The following is a 22107-nucleotide window of genomic DNA, read 5'->3' on the forward strand; positions in this document are numbered from 1 at the left end:
ATGGTTCTGAAATAAAATAACTCTATTCCGGGTGATTATACATGATCAGATTTGGAGGCTGTAAAATACCAACAAGTGTTGAAGCAGAGTCACATTCTTCTGCAGTTACGGTTATTAAGGGGGTATAATCATGCTTTTTTTTTTTTTTTTTCTGTGTGTGGTTTCCAATGTGGTTGGGAAATAAACATATTTAAAATACCAGTTTCTGGCTTTGATAACTCATTGGAATTTGGGGCACACACACACACACACACCACATTATTCATCATAAGGGTTATATGTTAGCCGCTTTTGGAAAGTGACGAAGAATTATTTTTATCTACTAAGAAACTGACCCAAGGGCTTTTGGTGGGCGTTTGATCTCTTAACCAATGGGGAAAAACTACATGATTTTGTTTTCTCTAAAGCATCCTTTTAAGGAAGCATTAAGTTGGCAGCAGCACTGGGAAGCCTAACTGACAGGTTGGGTGGATCCAGGCAAGTAAATAATGTTGGGCCTCAATTTTGTCATAGAATAAAACTGGAGTAGAGAAAGCACGTGAAAAAAACAAGCAAACTCTCACATACAAAAGGACCCAGGTTGGGCTGGGTGCGGTGGCTGAGGCCTGTAATGCCATCACTTTGGGAGGCCAAGGCAGGTGAATCACTTGAGGTCAGGAGTTTGAGACCAGCCTGGCCAACATGGGGAAACCCCGTCTTTACTAAAAACACAAAAATTAACCGGGTGTGGTGGTGTGCATCTGTAGTCCAAGCACTTTGGGAGGCTGAGGTGGGTGGATCGTCTGAGGTGAGGAGTTCAAGACCAACCTGGCCAACATGGCAAAACCCATCTCTACCAAAAATACAAAAATTAGCTGGGTGTGGTGGTGGGTGCCTGTAATCCCAGCTACTCAGGAGGCTGAGGCAGGAGAACTGCTTGAACCCAGGAGGCAGAGGTCTCGCCACTGCACTCCAGCCTGGGCAACAAGAGTGAAACTCTGTCTCAAAAAAAAAAAAAAAAGACTCAGGTTAAAATTCAGCATAGAATTTTATGTGAATTTGAATCATGTGGTTTTGAAATGATGTGACACAGACATATTAACCATGTCACTTCATGGACCTAATTTGAAAAACTATGAAATCCTATTTTACATTCATTTCTATGGGGTAGATTAGGCAAGTGCTGAATCATGCTAGGTCACCAGAAAGTCATCCTTGAAAAGCTGGCATCAGGTGCAAAAGTGTTGTATCACTGCCACTAGAAGGGAGTACCAGAACCAGGGTTTTTCTTCCATTTTTTCTTCAGTTTATAAACATAGAGTGATGCTTCCAGTGAGACCTGTCTCTACAAAACATTTTAAAAATTAGCCAGGTGTGCTGGCACACGCCTGTAGTCCCAGCTACTCGGGAGGCTGAGGCAAGTCGATCACTTGAGCCAGGAGTTCAAGTTTGCATTAAACTATGATTGCACCACTACAGTTCAGCCTGGTGACAGAGGAAACTCTGTCTCAAAAAAAAAAAATTTAAATAGTTATGCTTAGCCGCGCATGTTGGCAGGCTAAGCCTGTAATGTAATCCCATGTAATCCCAGCTTAATTTCCTGTAATCCCAGCTACTCAGGAGGCTGAGGCAGGAGAATCGCTTGAACCCGGGAAGTGGAGGTTGTAGTGAGCCAAGATCGTGCCACTGCAATCCAGCCTGGGCAACAGAGTGATATTCCATCTCAAAAAAGAAAAAAGAAAAAGAAAAAAAAAGAAAAGCAATGCTTCAATTTATTGGGTACAATGGAGAAATGAGACCCTCTAATTTGGTTAACTAAAAATATATATGCATACATATACATATATATATATACACACATATATGAGTCTTATTCCTCAAATACCAAATATGTTTTCCTTTGAAAATGTGCTTTAATGTCTCCTTTAACAGGATAAGCCATGCATAATTGGTTGTTGTTGTTGTTGCTGTTTTAACCCAGGGCAAGAGTAGGAATGTCTTCTTTCCCTGTGCTCTTCCCCAAGGGTTGCTTGCATCTGTGCTGAGCAGTTCCACCAAGGGGGCTTTGCTTTTCTGGTGAGAGTAGACTGCAAATTGCATTCTTTCTCTTTCCTGATTCCAAACTGTCAGCTGTCATCCCTCACTCCTGTGCAGACCCCCAGTGCCTCCACCTCCCCACGTGGCTTATTTTCACCCGCTGTCAACTGGATCACAGACAGCTAGGGCTTTCAAATGAGGAGCGTTAAATACAAAGTAGGCTCTGAGTTAAGGCCCGAGGGCTTCATCCATGGAAAGTGGCAGGCTTTCGTGAAAGGTATTTCAGCAGCCCAGAGATGGGCTTTTGTGGATGCGAGGGTGGACTTTGCTCTGTTGGGCTACACCCTCCGGTAGGACACCCAGCATTCAAAGTCCATGCTACACAGGGATGGATTCAACGAGCACCAGAGGCAGCCTGGCGTGGTTGCTGGGAGCTGGCTGGGGCCAGGCCCAGGTTTGAATTCCCTCGTGCTCCCATGTGATCGAGTGACACCTCAGTCACCGCATCTATAAGGCGAAGAAAATAACAGGACCTATGCACAGGGCTGTCATGAGCATCTCACGAGTAAAGTGTTTAGAGGAGTGCCTGGTACTCACTCTGTGCCAAATGAGTGTTTGTGAATAAAACGAATTTTCCTTAAGTGGTTGCACTCATTCGAAGACGAACTATGTGGTTCTGCTTTTCCCAGTTGTGCATTCAAGAGCAATGCCATTAAGTCATGTCTCTCATCTATTTGTTTATGGAAAACGAAACAAAACAAAACATCCGGGTGTTCCTGTGTGCCAAGTACCATGTGATGTGCTAAAGATATCGACTGGGACAGCTCTCAGGGGCGGGCTCAGGGGTGGGGTCCCAACACGCCATCATATTACCTGCTTTGGTGAGAAAGTTTATTCTCTTTAAAACTCTGGCTGGGCGCGGTGGCTTATGCCTATAATCCCAGCACTTTGGGAGGCTGAGGCGGGTGGATCACCTGAGGTCAGGAGTTCGAGACCAGCTTGACCAACCATGGTGAAACCCTGTCTCTACTAAAAATATAAAATTACCCGGGCGTGGTGGTGCATGCCTGTAATCCCAGCTACTTCGGAGGCTGAGGCAGGAGAATTGCTTGAACCCAGGAGATGGAGGTTGCAGTGGGCTGAGATCATGCCATTGCACTCCAGCCTGGGCAACAAGAGTGAAACTCCGTCTCAAAAAAAACAAAACAACAACAAAACACACTCTGGTGGTTCATTTTGACACACGTAAAAAATGTTTGAAGATGACCGGAAGCCTGATTAAAATTAACCTACTAATTAATAATGACTATCATTCAGAAGAGTCCTTGAAGGGTTTATAAATATTTCTAAACAAATTTCTGTATTCATTTTTATTTTAGCTAACATGCCACATTAGTGTGTGGGGTGTTAGTCTTTAAAGAGTTTAAATACAGATTTTTAAAATGAGAAAATAAATATGTGCTTGTCATAGCAAATCTGAAAATTCAGATGAGCATATGGAAAAAATTAATGCTCCTATTACCCAGGCCAACCACAGTTAACCTTTCAGAAGTTTCCTTGGTTATTTCACCATGCAGCAAGGTATACTTACCAACATGTGATCATTTGTTATATATACATTTGTATACACATATTAAATGCGGAGGGGCAGTTCTGATAAGAGCTCATGTTAGAAATTTTAGAAATAGGCCGGGCGCGGTGGCTCAAGTCTGTAATCCCAGAACTTTGGGAGGCCGAGGCGGGCAGATCACGAGGTCAGGAGATCGAGACCATCCTGGCTAACGCGGTGAAACCCCATCTCTACTAAAAATATAAAAAATTACCCGAGCGTGTTGGCAGGTGCCTGTAGTCCCAGCTACTCGGGAGGCTGAGGCAGGAGAATGGCGTGAACCCAGGAGGCGGAGCTTGCAGTGAGCCCAGATCGCGCCACTGCACTCCAGCCTGGGGGACAGAGCAAGACTCCGTCTCAAAAAAAAAGAAAACAAAAAAAATAAAAAAAGAAATTTTAGAAATATAGGATAGTGGAAAGAAAATAAAAACTCACCAGGCGTGGTGGCTCATGCCTGTAATCCCAGCACTTTAGGAGGCTGAGGCGAGAGGAGGCTTGAGCTCAGGGATTTGAGAAAAGCTTGGGCAACATAGTGAGACACCTGTAATCCCAGCACTTTAGGAGGCCGAGGCGGTTGGATCACCTGAGGTCAGGAGTTTGAGACCAGCCTGGCCAACATGGTGAAACCCCGTCTCTACTAAAAATACAAAAATTAGCTGGGCGTGGTGGTGCACTATTGCACTCCAGCCTAGGCGACAAGAGTGCGAAACTCCGTCTCAAAAAAAAAAAAAAAAATCTATGGAATGAAAAAAAAATCACCCAGAACTGCACCTTCCAGAGAGAACTGCTGCTCACATGTTGGTATTGGTGTATTTTCTAATATTGTGTTTCTAAGGGGAAAAAGTTGAGTATGCACTGCAAGTTCTGGTTTTTCAGCTTGGTTGCCTGGGCTGATGACAGCTGCCCCTGAGGGCTCTACGGGTTCCCCACCCTGCTTAAGAAAGAAAGAAACAAAACTCTGGTGACTTCAGTCAGTCAATGTATGCTTTACAAGATGTAGAAAATGTTGGTGAGGTATGTTTTATTATTATTATTTTGCTAGCATTTTTTTGAGACAGAGTCTTGCTCTGCCACCCAGGCTGGAATGCAGTGGTGCAATCTCAGCTCACTGCAGTCTTTGCCTCCTGGGTTCAAGCAGTTCTCTGCCTCAGCCTCCCAAGTAGCTCAGATTATAGGTGCCCGTCACTATGCCTGGCTAATTTTTGTGTTTTTAGTAGAGATGGAGTTTTGCCATGTTGGCCATGCTGGTCTTGAACTCCTGGCCTCAAGTGATCTGCCCACCTTGGCCTCCCAAAATGCTGGGATTACAGGTGTGAGCCACCACACCTGGCCATTTGCTAGCTTATTTTAATGCTTACTCCCTCATTCCCTATCCCTTCTGATTAATTAATGAGAAATTTAAACATTACAAACATGTCTGTCTTATGATTAAAAACGGCGAGGGGGGAGAAATCAACTTTAATGTTTCTTTGCTTAAACACACTAAAAGCAGAAAAGGAGTGGGACTAACGCCTGACCTAATGTCAGGAGGGCTCCTTTGGCTACCTAAGTGGCCAAGGCGCACAGAGAGAGAGATGACCCAGCTGGCTTCTGGTCCCTTCCACCAAGCAACAAACAGCATGTTCTCCACCAATGCTATGGCTCTTAGAACTCAGAGGGAAGAAGAATCTGCTCAGTCCTGACTGGCCTGATCCTAAACCTGCCCCATTCAGAACCCTGCCGTGCCCCTCACATGCAAAGGAAGGTTAGTGCGGACAAAATACTCTTTGAAGGCTTTTGTGAAGTCTTGTAAGATACGGCTTTCCCTGCAGTTTGCCGCAGGTAGAAAGTTGCTCTATTCTGCAGTACAGATTTTAAAGTTAATGATAAACACAGTCTCAAATTATTTATTTTATTTAATTTAATTTTTTGAGATGGAGTTTCGCTCTGTTGCCCAGGCTGGAGTGCAGTGGTGTGATCTTGGCTCACTGCAACTTCCGCCTCCCAGGTTCAAGCGATTCTCCTGCCTCAGCCTCTGAGTAGCTGGGATTATAGGCGCCCACCACAACCGGCTAATTTTTGTATTTTTGGTAGAGACGGAGTTTTACCATGTTGGCCAGGCTGGTCTTGAACTCCTGACCTCAGGTGATCCACCCACCTCGGCCTCCCAAAGTGCTGGAATTACAGGCATGAGTCACCAACCCCGGCCTCAAATTATCTTTAATTCAGCCACACTAGCTATTAGCCCCGATAGCTTTAGAATCAATCATTTACCTGGAAGGGGATCTCCAGTGCTATCTGGAAAGCCATTTTCTTCTCCCTAAAAACCAAAAAGCAACCTTCATTAACATCATATCCAAATGTGAATGGAGATATTATCCATCTTCCAACTTAGTTAAATTTCCACCAAACCCCTGAGGGCTAGGGTGGGTGGAGGGACTGGATCTTGAGAACGGCATTTTAATGGGAGGTGAACCCAGTGTCTCCCTCTAGAATATGAGCACCTTGCGCGCAGGGGCTTTTGTTTATTTGCTCCCTGTGCTGTCCCAGTGCCCAGAACAGTGCTTGATACACAGCAGACACTCAAATTTGCTAAATGCACGAGTGTCCCTATTTTTAAAAATTATCAGCTGGGCCTGCAGTTCGTGCCTGCAGCCCCAGCTACTTGGGTGGCTGAGATGGGAGGATCGCTTGAGCCCAGAAGTTGGAGGCTGCAGTGAGCTATGATTGAGCCACTGTACTTCAGCCTGTAAGACAGCGCAAGATCTCAAAGAAAAAAAAAGGGCATCAATGCATGCAACAATGTGCTATTTTCATTTTACATTATGGGTTATCTTCCTTATTTTATTTCTTATCTGCTTTTTGTCTGTCAGGGCTTGTTGTCTGTCAATCCAGGTTACAATTCTTTCCCTTTTCTACCTATTTCAGTATTTATTGCAAAGCAGTGAAAACCAACTATGAAAAAGTGGTGTCCAAATCTCTTAAGAGGCAATCATGTTTCTGCCCTTCTGACTGAGGCTCCATTTTTACAATCAGGGCCATGCTACAGGGATGTGAGGGATTTACTCTGATCTTGGACGGGTGTGTGTGTGTGTGTGTGTGTGTGTGTGTGCGCGCTTCCTATGAAGTCAGCAGAGGAGACCAGTCCCAGTATACCTTCGTTTATGTTAACTCCATCTTTCTACAACCAAAATCTTTCTCATCAGCTAATGTCACCCCCCGCCCCACCCCCACCCACAGTACTGAAGATGTACAAGAGGTGAGTCAGAAGCCCTGGGCTTTAGAACCTCAGGCACGGTGCCAATGCGGGTCTCAGATTCCCCGTTTGTGTGCTGAGGTGGCCGTGGGATTAGCTCAGCTCTAAAGTGCCTCTATTTTCTTGGGTCTGAGAGTCTCACCTGTAAAGATGTGCTAACTCCGTCCTGGTGTCAATGTGTTTTGTTTTTTTTTGTTTGTTTTTTTTTTTAGACAGAGTCTCGCTCTGTCGCCCAGCCTGGAGCGCAGTGGCACAATCTCAGCTCACTGCATCTCCGCCTCCCAGGTTCACGCCATTCTCCTGCCTCAGCCTCCCAAGTAGCTAGGACTACAGGCGCCCGCCACCATGCCTGGCTAATTTTTGTATTTTTAGTAGAGACGGGGTTTCACCATGTTGGCCAGGATGGTCTCAAACTCCTGACCTCGTGATCCGCCCACCTTGGCCTCCCAAAGTGTTGGGATTACAGGCGTGAGCCACAGTGCCCGACATGTTTTAAACATTTTTAAACAATCTTTCTCTCTTAATCTTCTCAGAGAAGCCTTTCTCCTCATCCCAAGCTCATCCATCCCCACGTCTCAGCAGTGTACACACCTTCACCTAACCACAAGCCTAGATTTTTTGTTTTGTTTTGTTTTCACACAGGCACATTCCCATGTGTTACCAGCTAGACTTTTCTCCTAAGTAATCTAAATATTTCTTATTTTTACTGGAACTAAAAGCCAACCTGCTTACCATAATTCATATAATTTCTTTTCATTTAGTTGAAGTTTTACCTTCTTCTCACATTTCCCTTACTCAGGAGTGTGTGAGAGTGTGTGTGTGTGTGTGTGTGTGTGTGTGTGCATGTATCAGAGAGAGAGAGAGAGTGAAAGAGAAAGAGAGAAACAGATGAAGAGACAGAGACAGAAAGAGAATTATAGTGAGTCTCTGAATAGATAGAAATTTCTCTCTATGCAACCTTTTGTTTTTTTCAAGGCTAACCCCAGAAGCCCCACGACTTTAGGGACACTAGTCATTACTCCGCAGGTCATGTGGAGACCTGCCTGTTCGCATCTGCAACACTCCTGCAGGATCGGGCAGGTGTGTGGGCTCTTTTACCAACACAGTCACTGTTCTGCTCACTGAATTGGAAACCTGGGCTGAGGAAACAGAAACAGGAACTTCAGGTACTGTCGAGAGATACAAATGTTAGAACTTGACAGATTTTGTGGTATTTGAGGTTCCTGCTAAAACATGAACCTGACTCTAAGTAGAAACTAAGTTACTTGGCATATTTGACTTGATTTCTCATAATCTGGAGAAAATTTTTCCAAGGTCAGTGTCTGGCCAGAATCATCCCCGTGATGCAGACAGGGAAATATGAATTACTTGTGAAAGTTGATAAAGATAGGATTTAGATTAATATGCATGATCTTTGTTCTTAGCTCTGATTATCAGGTTGTGATATGCTGTGGGTTTGTTTTCTAAGAGTGAAATAGGAAAACCACTGATTTTTGTGGGTTTTGCAGTCTTAATGAAAGCATACACATGCCTTTATTCAACACCTATTTATTGAGCAGCTAATATGTAAAAACCCCCATATTGCAATGCATAGACAAAGATAAAAGGACCTGAACCCTTGACCTCAAGATATGCTGGGAAATGGAGACCACTTAAACAACTAAAATGCAAGGCACAAGATAGTGACTTCCAAGAGAGGGGTACAGATGAAGTCAGAGAGGAAATGTGTCTTCTGATGATAAAAATCAGAGGCAGTTTCTTGGAGACAGACATGTTTGAGATGGACCCTGCTGAAATCTGGGCAGTGGGGACTTGGAAAGAAGGAGCATTTAGTCTTAAGCAAAGGCAATGGGAGGGGCAAGAGGGAGATGATTCAGAAATCGGGCTGGAAGTTAAGAAAAATAAAACAAAAAAGAGATGAGACAGGTGAATAGACTGGGGCCTGTCCAAGGAGCTGGACATCATTCCAGACAACAGGGGGTCACTGAGGGGCTCTCACCTGAAGCAGGGTATCCTCAGGGGGTGTCTAAGACCAGCACAGGAAACATCTGCCTGGCTACAGTGTAGGACGCATGGGGGAACAGGATATGTGGAGGTGACGGACAGAGAAGGAGGAAGAATGACATGAGCAAGGATTAATGAGACTCTGCATCACTCCTCTAGGAGAGAAGGGGATGAAGCGAGAGCCGCTGTAGAGATGCAATCACTGGGGAAAACAGGAAAGGAGGTGAACTGCAGAGCAAGCTGTGAAGAGGTGATGGAGAAGACAACAAGGGCAGGCTCACACACAACAAGCTTGAGATGCCCCCAGGAGCTGAACGCATGGTCCTGGTCCCTGGGAGAGGCCAGGGCAGGAGATGAAAATAAGGATGTCAAAGTGATTATGAAAGAAATGACTGGAAGTGAAGAGACAGCTGTAAGGTCACAACCTCGAGAAGGACCTGAGAAGGACACTTCAGTGGCAGAGGAAGGAATGAAAGGACAGCAGAGAAAGGAGGTCAGAGAGGGGAAGAAAAGCAGGGGGAGCAGTGGCAAAAGTTGCAGCAAATGGCCAGGCACGGTGGCTCATGCCTGTAATCACAGCATTTTGGGAGGCCGAGGCGGGCCAATCGCCCGAGGTCAGGAGTTTGAGAGAAGCCTGGCCAACATGGCGAAACCCTGGCTCTACTAAAAATACAAAAATTAGCTGGATGTGGTGGTGAGCGCCTGTGTTCCTAGCTACTCAGGAGGGTGAGGCAGGAGAATCACCTGAACCCGGGAAGCGGAGTTTGCATTGAGCCGAGATTACGCCACTGCACTCCAGCCTGAGCGACAGAGCAAGACTCTGTCTCAAAAAAAAAAAAAAAAAAAAAAAGTTGCAGCAAGGACCAGGCATGGTGGCTTGTGCCTGTAATCTCAGCACTTTGGGAGGCTGTGGCAGGAGGATCTTGAGCCCAGGAGTTCAAGGTTGCAGTGAACCACTGCACTCCAGCCTGGATGACAAAGCGAGACTCCATCTCCAAAAAAAAAAAAAAAAAATACTTGCAGAAAGGTGATGGGCTCTGAGCAGCAAGTGAAGACAAGATCTGGTGAGGAGACGAGCAGCGATTTGGAAAGCCGTTCTAGCAGGGTGGTGGCCAGCTGATACCAGTTAGGCAGTGAGGCCATGGAGATGGCTGAAGAACACGCGTGTGGTTGTGTAGGCCTGAACTGCCACCCTCCCCAGCCCTTTCATCTGCTTACTTTCTCTTATCTGTAGGGCCTCAGCTTAGACATCACTTCCGCTAGGACACCTTCTCCAAACCCTCAGTCTGGGTTCTGTGCCCTGGGTGTTCCCCAGGCACCCTGTCCATGCACCCCACAGGATGCCTGTTGCACTGGGCCTGGAGTGTATTCAAGGAGCAAGTGATGGACCTTGACGATGAAAAGACACCATTTCTTTGGAGATGGGAAAAAGAGGGAGAAAAACGGGGGCAAATCTGGAGAAGCCTGGAGGGAGGTGAGATATCCGTTGGCCCAGCCTCCATGTCAGGGCATAGGAAGCAGAAATGGGGAATGGGGAGTTACCGTTAAATGGGTACAGAATTTCAGTTTGGGAAGACAGAAGAGTTCTGGAGGTGAATGGTGGTGATGGTTGCACAACACCGCGAATATACTTAATGCCACTGAGCTGTGCACTTAAAAGTGGTTAAAATGGGCCTGGCGCGGTGGCTCACGCCTATAATCCCAGCACTTGGGAGGCCAGGCAGGCTGATCACCTGAGGTCGGGAGTTTGAGACCAGCCAGGCTAACATGGTGAAACCCCCATCTCTACTAAAAATACAAAATTAGCCGGGCATGGTGGCGGGCACCTGTAATCCCAGCTACTTGGAAGGCTGAGGCAGGAGAATCACTTGAACCTGGGAGGCAGAGGTTGCAGTGAACCAAGATCTCGCCGCTGCACTCCAGCCTGGATGACAGAGTTAAAAAAGGTTAAAATCGTAACTTTTATGTTATTTATATTTTACCACAATAAAAAAAATGTTTCTCCTGCCTCAGCCTTCCAAGTAGCTGGGATTACAGGTGCCCGCCACCATGCCCGGCTAATTTTGTATTTTTAGTAGAGACGGGGGTTTCACCATGTTAGCCTAGCTGGTCAAGTCCCATTTCTGCTCAGGGAGCTGAAAGCTCTGGGTACTAAGGAACAGTTGCCTCTAAAGATTTACACCTGAGATTTAATATCAGGCTGCAAGCAGCAGAATCCCCAGGGCACACCCTGGGAAAAGCTCTCAGCTCCGAGCTGAATGTGCAGCCCACGTGGGAATGGACTGATGTGACCAGAGACACTGATAGATTGATGGAGAAGTCAAATAAAAATGAGGAGAGGCCATTGACTTGGACTGAGCTCCTGCACCGAGATCCCAATAGATCAACCCAAAATGGAGTCACTCACACTAAGGTTCCTTATCACCAACCCAAAACTTCAGCTGTGTACTCATAAGATCTGACCTTCCGATATCAGGAGACAGAAATAATAGCTGAATCTCCAAACTGGCCCGTTTTCCCCAAAAGACCCAAACCAAACCAAAACAAAAAAACCTAGGAGATTCACAGCAACCGATCAAAAGGGGCCCAGTCAACCTGAGCTGATGTGCTAGGGAAGTCCCCTTTGCTTTAACCCATAGAAGGAAAGTCAGCCGAAGTCCCCTGATCTTAACCAATCCACTCTTGGCACTGTGCTGTTTCCTTGTTCCTGCTCAAGCCAACTTCCAAAAACCGACTGTCCTGCAGTGCCCAGCAGAACCCCTGTCCATTTTGTAGGCTATGGTGCCTGGTTCATGAATCGTTATTAAAAGCCAATTAGATCTTTAAAACTCAGTATGTTGAAACCTTGTTCTCTGACAGCCCCCACTGGTCCCTTAGGGGCTAGTTTTCTGTGAAACATGCTCTTCAGGACTGTCTAGTTTGGTCTTGAAATGTCTACACTTAGCCAACTTATAAAGCGTTCATCTTTGCTACTTTGCAAACTATGGGGAGGATAACTGAATGGGAAAGCATGCCCCAGGCTGGTTCACCTGTTACGACCAAAGTCTGATTGGAAACCACCACGAACACCAAGACCAAGTTGTCACTGTTCATCTGGTGTGGCAAACTAAATTATAGGCAGAGAACCTGAGAAGAAACACTCCTCATGCTTATGACTTCTACACCTGAGGTACCAGTTCAGCTCAATTACTTAACTAGCTTCTTTGGAATCACATTACCTGATTTCAAGTTATACTGCAGAGCTGTAGTAACCAGCATGGTAGTAGCATAAAAACAAACACTGAGACCAACGGGACAGAACAGAGAACCCAGAAACAAACCCACACACTTACAGGGAACTCATTTTTGACAAAGGTGCCAAGAGCATGCACCGGGGAAAAGACAGTCTCTTCAATAAATGGTGCTGGGAAAACTGGATATCCATTTGTGAAAGAATGAAACTAGACCCCTATCTCTCTCCATATACAAAAATCAAATCAAAATCAATGGAAGACTTAAATCTGAGACCTCAAACTATGGAACTACTACAAGAACAACAATACTAAAGTTTGATCTCTCTGCTTGCAGAAAATATTTCAGTACATGGCCTTGAAAATACAATTTTAAATGCCTAGGTGTGTGATGGTAACAGGATTCACAGCACATGGATTTAGACCGTTCAAAACTTTTTCAGGCTGGGCACGGTGGCTCATGCCTGTAATCCCAGCACTTTGGGAGGCTGAGGTGGGCAGATCACCTGAGATCAGGAGTTCGAGACCATCCCGGCCAACATGGTGAAACCCCGTCTTTACTAAAAATACAAAAATTAGCCAGGCATGGTGGCAGGTGCCTGTAATCCCAGCTACTCCAGAGGCTGAGGCAGGAGAATCACTTGAAGCAGGCGGCAGAGGTTGTAGTGAGCCAAGATCGCGCCAGTGCACTCCAGCTTGGGTGACAGAGCAAGACTACGTCTCAAAAAAATACAAAAAACAAAAAACAAAACTTTCTCATGTCACACAGTCAGTGATATTCAATCAATTTTCAGGGGTAAGAATTCCCAAGACAAAGCTGGTATCTGTGTAATGTCTGGAACACATTTACTGATGATCCATGTCTGAACATGAGTACCAGACTGTCAATCTCCTGTTGGCTTTTTCTAAAAAGTCTGTTTAAACTCAGTTCTTTTTCTGCAAAATAATTACTATTATGGTAATAACTTCACACTTATTTTTACTTTTTCTTATAGTATAAGTCCATATAAAAATGTGGACATATATCTATTATTCGATAGTATACTCCAGAAACTGGCTTTTAGAAATGTATTTGGCCAGGGGATGATGGCTCATTCCTATAATCTCAATAGTTTGAGATGCCAAGGTGGGTGGATTGTCTGAGCCCAGGAGTTCAAAACCAGCTTGGGCAACGTAGTGAGATCCCTCCCATCTCTACAAAAAATAAACAAAAATGAGGTGTTGTGGTGAGCGCCTGTAGTCCTAGCTACTTGGGAGGCTGAGGTGGGAGGATTGCTTGAGCCCAGGAGGTTGAGGCTGTAGTGAGCCGAGATCATGTCATTACACTCCAGCCTGGGTGACAGGGCAAAACCCTGTTTCAAAAAAAAAAAGAAAAAGAAAAAGAAGAAATGTATTTATTTGATTCAGGATACATTTATTGAGTACTTACTGCCCAGTGTAAGAAACCATTCTAGGCTCTGGAATATACAGACAAAAATCTGTTGCTTCAAGATTATAATCTAGTAATGGAACGAAGACATATGCATAAATATTGACATTACAAGGAACCATGTGTTACAAAGCACAGACAGAAGAGGAAGGGGGCCCAGAGGTGGGCAAGAATTCAAGCGAGACCTCAGGGAATGAGGAGCATTTCATTAAGAATAAAAGAGCTAAGGCCGGCACACCTGTAATCCCAGCATTTTGGGATGCTGAGGCGGGTGGATCACCTAAGGCCAGGAGTTTGAGACCAGTCTGGCTAACATGGCAAAACCCCATCTCTACTAAAAATACAAAAAATTAGCTGGGTATGGTGGCTGGAGCCTGTAACCCCAGCTACTCAGGAGTTTGAGGCAGGAGAATCCCTTGAACCAGGGAGGCGGAGGTTGCAGTGAGCCGAGATCGCACCGTTGCTCCAGTCTGGGTGACAAGAGTGAAACTCCAGCTCAAAAAAAAAAAAAAAAAGGAAGATGTAAAATAAATGCTACAGTGCTTTGCTCAGATGAGAGCAAACCTGTGGGTTTCCTGACCTATAGATCTTTCTTCTCTGCAGTGAGTTTTCTATCCAATTACAAGGAAGACCTGCTTCTTCTGGAGTTGAGTTGAAGTGGGGGTCAAAGACATAACCGTTCCGGGACTTTGAGGCCAGGCATGCTCAGGTGTAATTTCATACCTTTGCTATGGTTTCAAAGATGAAAGATAAAGGGGTTTTCCCTTTGTGTAGGCTGTAGAGTTTATTATTATTCAGAGATATTACAGACTATTTTACAGGAGATTATGGTTTGTATATGCAAATACAAGTAGAGCGTGGGGCTATGGATATTACAGAGAGGCAGGGAGTTTTTGCACCTATCTATTTCATTCACAAATCCCAGGCTGTAGGACAGAAGTAATGCTAGAACACAGGCAAAGGGAAGGCTGAATGCTGAGGAAATGCATCCACACACTACCTGGTTCAGTCTCTAATTTTCCTTGGGTGCACAATTGTGTGCTAGCTGACTGCACAGAAAGACCATTTGGCTTCATCTGTCATATATGAAATGTTTACTGAGTCTAAATACCATCTAAAGTTTTGGATGATTTACTCTATTATTTTTTCTTTGATTTGAAAAAATACCGGCCGGGGGCGGTGGCTCACGGCTGTAATCCCAGCATTTTGGGAGGCTGAAGCAGGCGGATTGCCTGAGCTCAGGAGTTCGAGACCAGCCTAACCAACATGGTGAAACCCATCTCTACTAAAAATACAAAAATTAGCCGGGCATAATGGCAGGGGCCTGTAATCCCAGCTACTCGGGAGGCTGAGACAGGAGAATCTCTTGAACCTGGGAAGTGGAAGTTGCAGCGAGACGAGACTGGGCCATCGCATTCCAGCCTGGGCAACAAGAGTGAAACTCTGTCTCAAAAAAAAAAAAGAAAAAGAAAAAATACCAAAAACACACAAAAGTAAAAATTACTGAAAATCATGTTGTTTTCTTAAAAAATCAAAAAGAGACGGGAAAATCTTTTTCTCTCAATCTATTATCACGTCTCTCAATCCCGTCTCACTCCCCACATGTTACTGGTTACAATCTAGGTACTTCCTTCCTGATTCCTTAGTCATGGCCATGTTCACACCTTTATAGAAATATTTTTTTAGCCCCAAATCATATTGATCTACAACTTGCTTTATCTGTTTAACAATACATCAGGTAAGATTTTTAAGGCCAGGACTCTCTCTTCTTTTTAATGGTTTCATGATATCCCACAGCGTTGATGCACCATAATTTATTCAACCAGTTCCTGCCAACGGGCATGGGAGTTACCCGCAGCTCTTCTCTGTTTTGAATGCCACACTGTGTACCTTGCACCATGTAATGAGTTCTGTAGGATCAAGTCCTTAAAGTGAGATTGCTAGACAGGAGTGTGAATGGGTACTGCCAAATAATTTTCCATAAAGTTGTATCAATTTACACTCTCGACTGTGTGTGAGAGCTGCACCCTGACACCCACACCATGAAATTCTAACCTTCTTGTGAAGTTCAAAGGCATTGCAGTCAGCAGAACACTGCATGGTAATGAGAAGAGAAGCCATTGACTCAAACAATTAGAGCTGATAAAGCTGCCCAGTTTAATTATTAATAAACTTCTCTCCCGCTCTTCTTGGGGAAATAACTACTAAGTGCTAAAAAGCAAGCATTTTTGCCCTTTGGCCTGAATTTTTTTTTTTTTTTTTTTGTGGGGGACAGAGTCTCGCTCTGTCGCCCAGGCTGGAGTGCAGTGGTGCAATCTTGGCTCACTGCAGCCTCCGCCTTCCGAGTTCAAGCAATTCTCCTGCCTCAGCCTCCTGAGTAGCTGAGATTACAGGCATGCGCCACTACGCCTGGCTAATTTTTGTATTTTTAGTAGAAGCAGGGTTTCACCATGTTGGCCAGGATGGTCTCTATCTCCTGACCTCAGGCCCCCCTTGGCCTCCCAAAGTGCTGGGATTACAGGTGCGAGCCACTGCACCCGGCCTTTTTTTATTTTATTTTATTTTTAGAGAGAAAGAGTCTGGCTCTGTTGCCCAGGCTGGAGTTCAGTGGCACGATCTTGGCTCACTATGACCTCCACCTCCAGAGCTCAAGCCATCCTCCAACCTCAGTCTCCCGAGTAGCTGCAACTACAGGCATGCATCACAATGCCCAGGTATTTTTTGTATTTTTGTAGAGATGGTGTTTCACCCTGTTGCCCAGGCTGGTCTCAAACTCCTGGGCTCAAGTGATCTGCCTGCCCCAACCTCCCAAAGTGCTGGGATTACAGGCGTGAGCCCCTGTGCCCGGTAAACTTGAATATGTTTTACCACAGATATTTTATTTTGTCCAGGTCTAAAAGTAGAAATAAGTCAAAGCCAATGGGTGTTAACAGACCACATCAAATCAGAGTACTGTGGTTTTTCTTTTTTTAAAAAATATCATTTTTGGGAGACTTCACTATAGAAAAAAAGTACTTAAGGCCTTGAAATGATGGCGGAGGTTGGGTAGCAGGAATTGGCAGTGGGAAAAATGAGAACAACAGTTGACATTTCATGATTTTTTTCCAGCAATCAAAAACATAAAATGCAGGTGGTCCTGGTTCAGCTAAGCCTAGGGCTTGGCAAGGCAGGTTCCATTAAAAATCACCAAGAGCATCGCCAAAATGCTTGACCAGGGCATGAGGCTGGGTCAGTGAGGCCAGAGGAGGGCTGCAGGGCTGGGGTTCAAGGTCAAGAACTACATCAGCATCTCTTCACCAGCTGTACAGGGATGAGTTGGGAATGTGACAGTGAAACACAGGTGCAGAGGGAGTGAGGGGGAGGGGAGAGGGGAAGAAAGAAAAGAGGGTCAGAGAGGGAACTTCAGAGTCGCAGGTAGAGGGTTTATTCCCAGCGGTGACATGATCTGAGGCGTGGCCATTCCTGTGGTGGCACAGGCACACGCAGGAGGAAGGTCATGGCAAGGTCACAGTCTGGGATAAAGAAGTTCGGTCTAGAGAAAGTGAGATGCCACAGGCCGAGGAAGGGAAATATCAATGGGAGGTAGAATCAGATGATTATCTGTTTTGGGCAAAATTGTCTACAGTTATCTAAAGATGGAAAGAGAAGTTCTACGGCTTTTAAAGGCACCAGCCAAATTCTCCTGGCATTACTCACTTATTTTTAACTTTCTAGCGGTCGGTGAGTTATTCTAACACAGGACCCTCGATCACCTTACTAGAGGCGAGGGAGCAGCCAGCTCTACAAACTGCTGGGAAGGTAGGTAAATGAAGAACAGAGGAAACAGGGAGATGGAGGAGTGTGAGGCCAAGAGAGATCCGTGATGCTTCTGTTCACAGAAGAGAACAAGTGATTACTTGCTTGATTTGAATGCAGGAGACGGAGGTTGCAGTGAGCAGAGATCACACCACTGCACTCCAGCCTGGGTGACAGAGCGAGACTCTTAAAAAAGGAACAAGTGGCTGGGCGTGGTGGCTCACGCCTGTAATCCCTGCACTTTGGGAGGCCAAGGCGGATGCACCACGAGGTCAGCAGATTGAGACCATCCTGGCTAAAATGGTGAAACCCCATCTCTACAAATAGTATACAAAAAATTAGCTGGATGTGGTGGCGGGCGCCTGTAGTCCCAGCTATTCAGGAGGCTGAGGCAGGAGAATCGCTTGAACCCGGGAGGCAGAGGTTGTAGTGAGCCGAGATTGCGCAACTGCTCTCCAGCCTGGGTGACAGAGCGAGACTCTGTCTCAAAAAAAAAAAAAAAAAAAAAGAACAGGCGATTTCTATTCCAGTGCATCTGACCCCTGGAGATTTCCTCTCCCTTCTTTAAATGTCCAGACAGCTCTGCAACAGGAACCCTTTCACCGCCTGTTTTGTGTTTTGAGAACCTGCTGTTGGTTTGGATTGGAATGCAATAGCTGCAAGGCTGAACGAAGTGACTCCCTCTTATCAGTGTTAAAAATACCAAGTATGTGCTCTAGGCAGTTTTATAGTTTCATCTAATAGCCCTGGTTCCTCATTCTATAAACTTCCCATTAGGGATGAAGTAAGGAATTACCAAGCAAACCAGAACAATCTGATTTTCCCTTAGAGGAAGGCACTAAAGGACTCTCCAGTCTATTAAACAGATCTTGTTGGAGCTTGAAAAGATTCCTGCATATCAAGAGAAGCAGGTAGGGGCCTGCCGGGCTGACTCACCCCAGATACCATCTCCAGCAAGTGCTGGTCGGGTCCATTCCCTGTTATTATACTGTATGTAATGACTTCGGGTCTGCAGAGAGTCTGGTGAGCTGGTTGCCCTGCCAAGCCAATGAAGTTGTTGGATGGGATTCTGCCCACTGCCTCTCCATCCAATTTTTTTTTTTTTTTAGGCAGAGCCTTGCTCTGTCACCCAGGCTGGAGTGCAGTGGCACAATCTCAGCTCACTGCAACCTCTGCCTCGCGGGTTTAAGCGATTCTTCTGCCTCAGCCTCCCAAGTAGCTGGGACTACAGGCGCCCGCCACCATGCCCAGCTAATTTTTGTATTTTTAGTAGAGACAGGGTTTCACCATATTGGCCAAGCTGCTCTCGAACTCCTGACCTCATGATCTGCCCACCTTGGCCTCCTAAAGTGCTGGGATTACAGGCGTGAGCCACCACGCCCGGCCTCTCCACCCAATTTAAGGAAAGGAGCAACCCTTCCATCTCCCAGTTTTGTTCCAGTAGCTTTTATCTGCACCATTCTGCCAGATGAGTATCATTTAGAACTGTGGAAAAGTCTAAATCTCCCTAGATTTAGGCAAGGCAAGAGGCCCAACAGCAGGTGGTAACAACTGCTATCAACTCAGACATGCTGGGCACCTGGCGGGGGTGCTGGGCCAGGCCCCGGGGCCAACTCTGCTATTCATCCACTGTCCCAGGTTCCCTCATCTGTAAAGCAAGGAGGCTGAACAACATGATTTCTAAAGTTCCCTTCGGCTTTAAGATGCCAAGTTGTCAAACTGGGCAGCTGGGCCCCAGGCTCACTTTCTAAATTGTCAAGATTAGCAATGCCAAGTCATCCCCCCTGCTCCAGTTCTGGATGGCACCAGGCCTAGGAAATAAAGCACAATAGATGGGGCCCTGGTCTCTGAATGACAGAGTGTGCATGGGGCCTAGGAGGAAGGAGGAATCCAGGCCTCTAAAAGGAAGGTGCAGGCAGTGTGTGAGGGGTCAAAGACAAAGAGGCGTGTCCCACTGAAGATACAAACTCTGGGCCGGGCGCAGTGGCTCACGCCTGTAATCCCAGTACTTTGGGAGGCCAAGGCGGGCAGATCACAAGGTCCGGAGATCGAGACCATCTTGGCTAACAGGGTAAAACCCTGTCTCTACTAAAAAAAACTACAAAAAGTTAGCCAGGTGTGGTGGCATATGCCTGTAGTCCCAGCTACTTAGGAGGCTGAGGCAGGAGAATTGCTTGAACCCGGGAGATGGAGGTTGCAGTGAGCCAAGATCATGCCACTGCACTCCAGCCTGGGCAACAGAGCGAGACTCTGTCTCAAAAAAGAAAAGAAAAGAAAAGAAAAAAAAAGATACAAACTCTGCATCCTTGGAAATAGATTTCTGTTTCTTTGATGAGGAAACAAGATGTAAAACTAGTCACTATGTATTGGGTGGCTACTTTAGCATCAGTCATTAACTAAGATAGTTCCCCATTTATTCTGTATAACATAATGCAGAACTTAAATTTTTGAGAGACATGTCAGATATCAAAGAAATCAATTACAGTCATGTGTCCCTTAACAATGGGGATATGGTCTGAGAAATGCGTCCTTAGTTGATTTCGTTGTGTGAACATCATAGAGGGCCCTTACACAAACCTGGATAGTGTAGCCCACTACACACCTAGGCTGGGTGGTAAAGCCTATTGCTCCTGGGCTACAAACCTGTGCAGATGTTACTGACTTGAATACTGCAGGCAACTGTAACACAATAGTAAATACATATCTAAACACAGAAGAGGCACAGTAAAAACATGGTATTAGAATTTCGGCCGGGGGCGGTGGCTCACACCTGTAATCCCACCACTTTGGGAGGCTAAGGCGGGTGGATCACAAGGTCAGGAGTTAGAAACCAACCCGGCCAACATGTCAAAACCCCATCCCTACTGGAAATACAATAATTAGCCTTGGCATGGTGGCACGCCCTGTAATCCCAGCTACTTGGGAGGCTGAGGCAGGAGAATCGCTTGAACCCGGGAGGTGGAGGCTGAAGTGAGCTGAGATAATGTCACTGCATTCCAGCCTGGGTGACAGCAAGACTCCATCTCAAAAAAAATAAAAAAAGAATCTCAAGGGACCACTGTCATACACGTGGTCTGTTGTTGACAGTAAAGTTATTATGCAGCACAAGACTGTAGTTACTGCTAGGCTTTCAACAGATAAAACAGCATCATTTCTTTTATTTTATCACTAGGAAGGGACTTTGAGTGCCTCTGGTTTGCTTAGCGGAAGAATGAACTGGCAATTGGCCTTAGATCTAGTCTACAAATACAGACATCAGGGTAGTTGCAGGAAAGATACAGCTTTACGTCGAGGTGGAGCGCAGGTACTCACATCGTGACATTCACCGAAGCAGCATTTAGAACAGTGAAATAGTTGAAACGATCTCCAAGTCCCATAATAAACATAAAGAAACTCTTACGTAGCTGTACGGCAGAGACTGTAACGGGACATCCTACAGGAGGATGCGAGATGGGATGTCTTTAGTGTCATAGGAGTTTTGATTGGGCCCTAGTGAGGACAGTGGTGTGTACATGTTCCACAGAGAGGTGCCGTTTAAACCCCAAAAGACCAGCTAAGGGTGGGCCAAATGTGGTGGTATGACCCTTGCCCCAAGCCCCACCTTCAGCTTATAGAAGTGTATTAGTCCATTTTCACACTGCTGTAAAGAACTGCCTGAGACTGGGTTATTTATAAAGAAAAGAGGTTTAATTGACTCACAGTTCCACATGGCTGGGGAGGCCTCAAGAAACTTACAGTCATGGTAGAAGGTGAAGGGGAAGCAGGGCATGTCTTACATGGCAGCAAGAAAGAGAGAGAGAGAGGGGGGACTGGCCACACACTTTTAAACCATCAGATCTTGTGAGAACTCACCTCACTATCGTGAGAACAGCATGGGGATAACCACCCCCATGATCCAATCACCTCCCACCAGCTGCCTCCCGAGACACATGGGGATTACAATTTGAAATGAGACTTGGGTGGGGACACAGAGCCAAACCATATCAATAAGAGAAAGAGATTTCTTAGAAGAAATTCACGGAAGAAGTGAAAGCTGGGGCTGCTGCCCTCCCTCTACTCATAAGGAGAAACAGGGCTGCTCTCCGCCCCACCCAAGCCAAGTGATGGGGGCGTCAAGATCACCACTAGGGGGTGCTTATCAGCAGGGGTGGGGACCAGCCTCTCACTCCCCAGCTGGATTCCTGTGGACTATAGGTACTCACAGGCCCAACCTTTCTGCCACTGGAAGACCTAACCTGTGGGCATGAGGAAGCGAGATGCTAGCTGGAGCTGCCCTGGATGATGGCACAGTGGGGCATGTTTTCCATGGGTCACATGCACCAGGACCTTCTGGAAAGCACGCAGGCCTCTTACCTGCCCAGGTAAGAGGTGCAAGATGTACTCCTGGGAGAGAAGGAGCTGGGGTTGGCTGCTGGGGGGAGGTGTAAAAATTCAGCTGGAAGTGCACTGCCCATATCAGGTAATTGTGCAGTGGCCAAATTCTCATCTCCGGGGAGGAGGGAGAGAGCCAGGTCCAACCGCCTAACTTTTAGGCCTCCAAATTTCAGATCAGGCCTCAGCTGAAGGTCAGGAAAAGAAGCTTTGAGCTGGGTGCAGTGGCTCACGCCTGTCATCTCAGCAGTTTGGTAGGCTAAGGCAGGCAGATCACTTGAGGTCAGGAGTTCAAGACCAGCCTGGGCAACATGGCGAAACCCTGTTTCTACTAAAAATACAAAAATTAGCCAGAGATGGTGGTGGGCACCTGTAGTCCCAGCTACTCAGGAGACTGGGGCAGGAGAATTCTTTGAAC

At 46.0% G+C, this 22107-nt stretch overlaps 2 protein-coding genes across 3 annotated transcripts in view; both read right to left on the reverse strand.

Moving 5' to 3' along the window:
* LOC100593778 (alpha-enolase) overlaps positions 1-22107 on the reverse strand; it is a 92824-nt gene that overhangs the window by 13059 nt on the left and 57658 nt on the right. The window contains 1 exon segment of the mRNA XM_030812641.1: positions 5879-5924. The gene's annotated coding sequence lies outside the window, so the exon portion shown is untranslated.
* EDARADD (EDAR associated death domain) overlaps positions 1-22107 on the reverse strand; it is a 91874-nt gene that overhangs the window by 12029 nt on the left and 57738 nt on the right. For both annotated transcript variants that reach the window (XM_003267300.2, XM_003267299.4), the window contains exon 5: positions 5879-5924. In XM_003267300.2, the coding sequence (XP_003267348.1) occupies positions 5879-5924 (46 nt within the window). The remainder of the gene's footprint in view (positions 1-5878; positions 5925-22107) is intronic.

This window comes from Nomascus leucogenys, chromosome 5, assembly GCF_006542625.1.
Source record: "Nomascus leucogenys isolate Asia chromosome 5, Asia_NLE_v1, whole genome shotgun sequence".
Lineage (NCBI taxonomy): Eukaryota > Metazoa > Chordata > Mammalia > Primates > Hylobatidae > Nomascus > Nomascus leucogenys.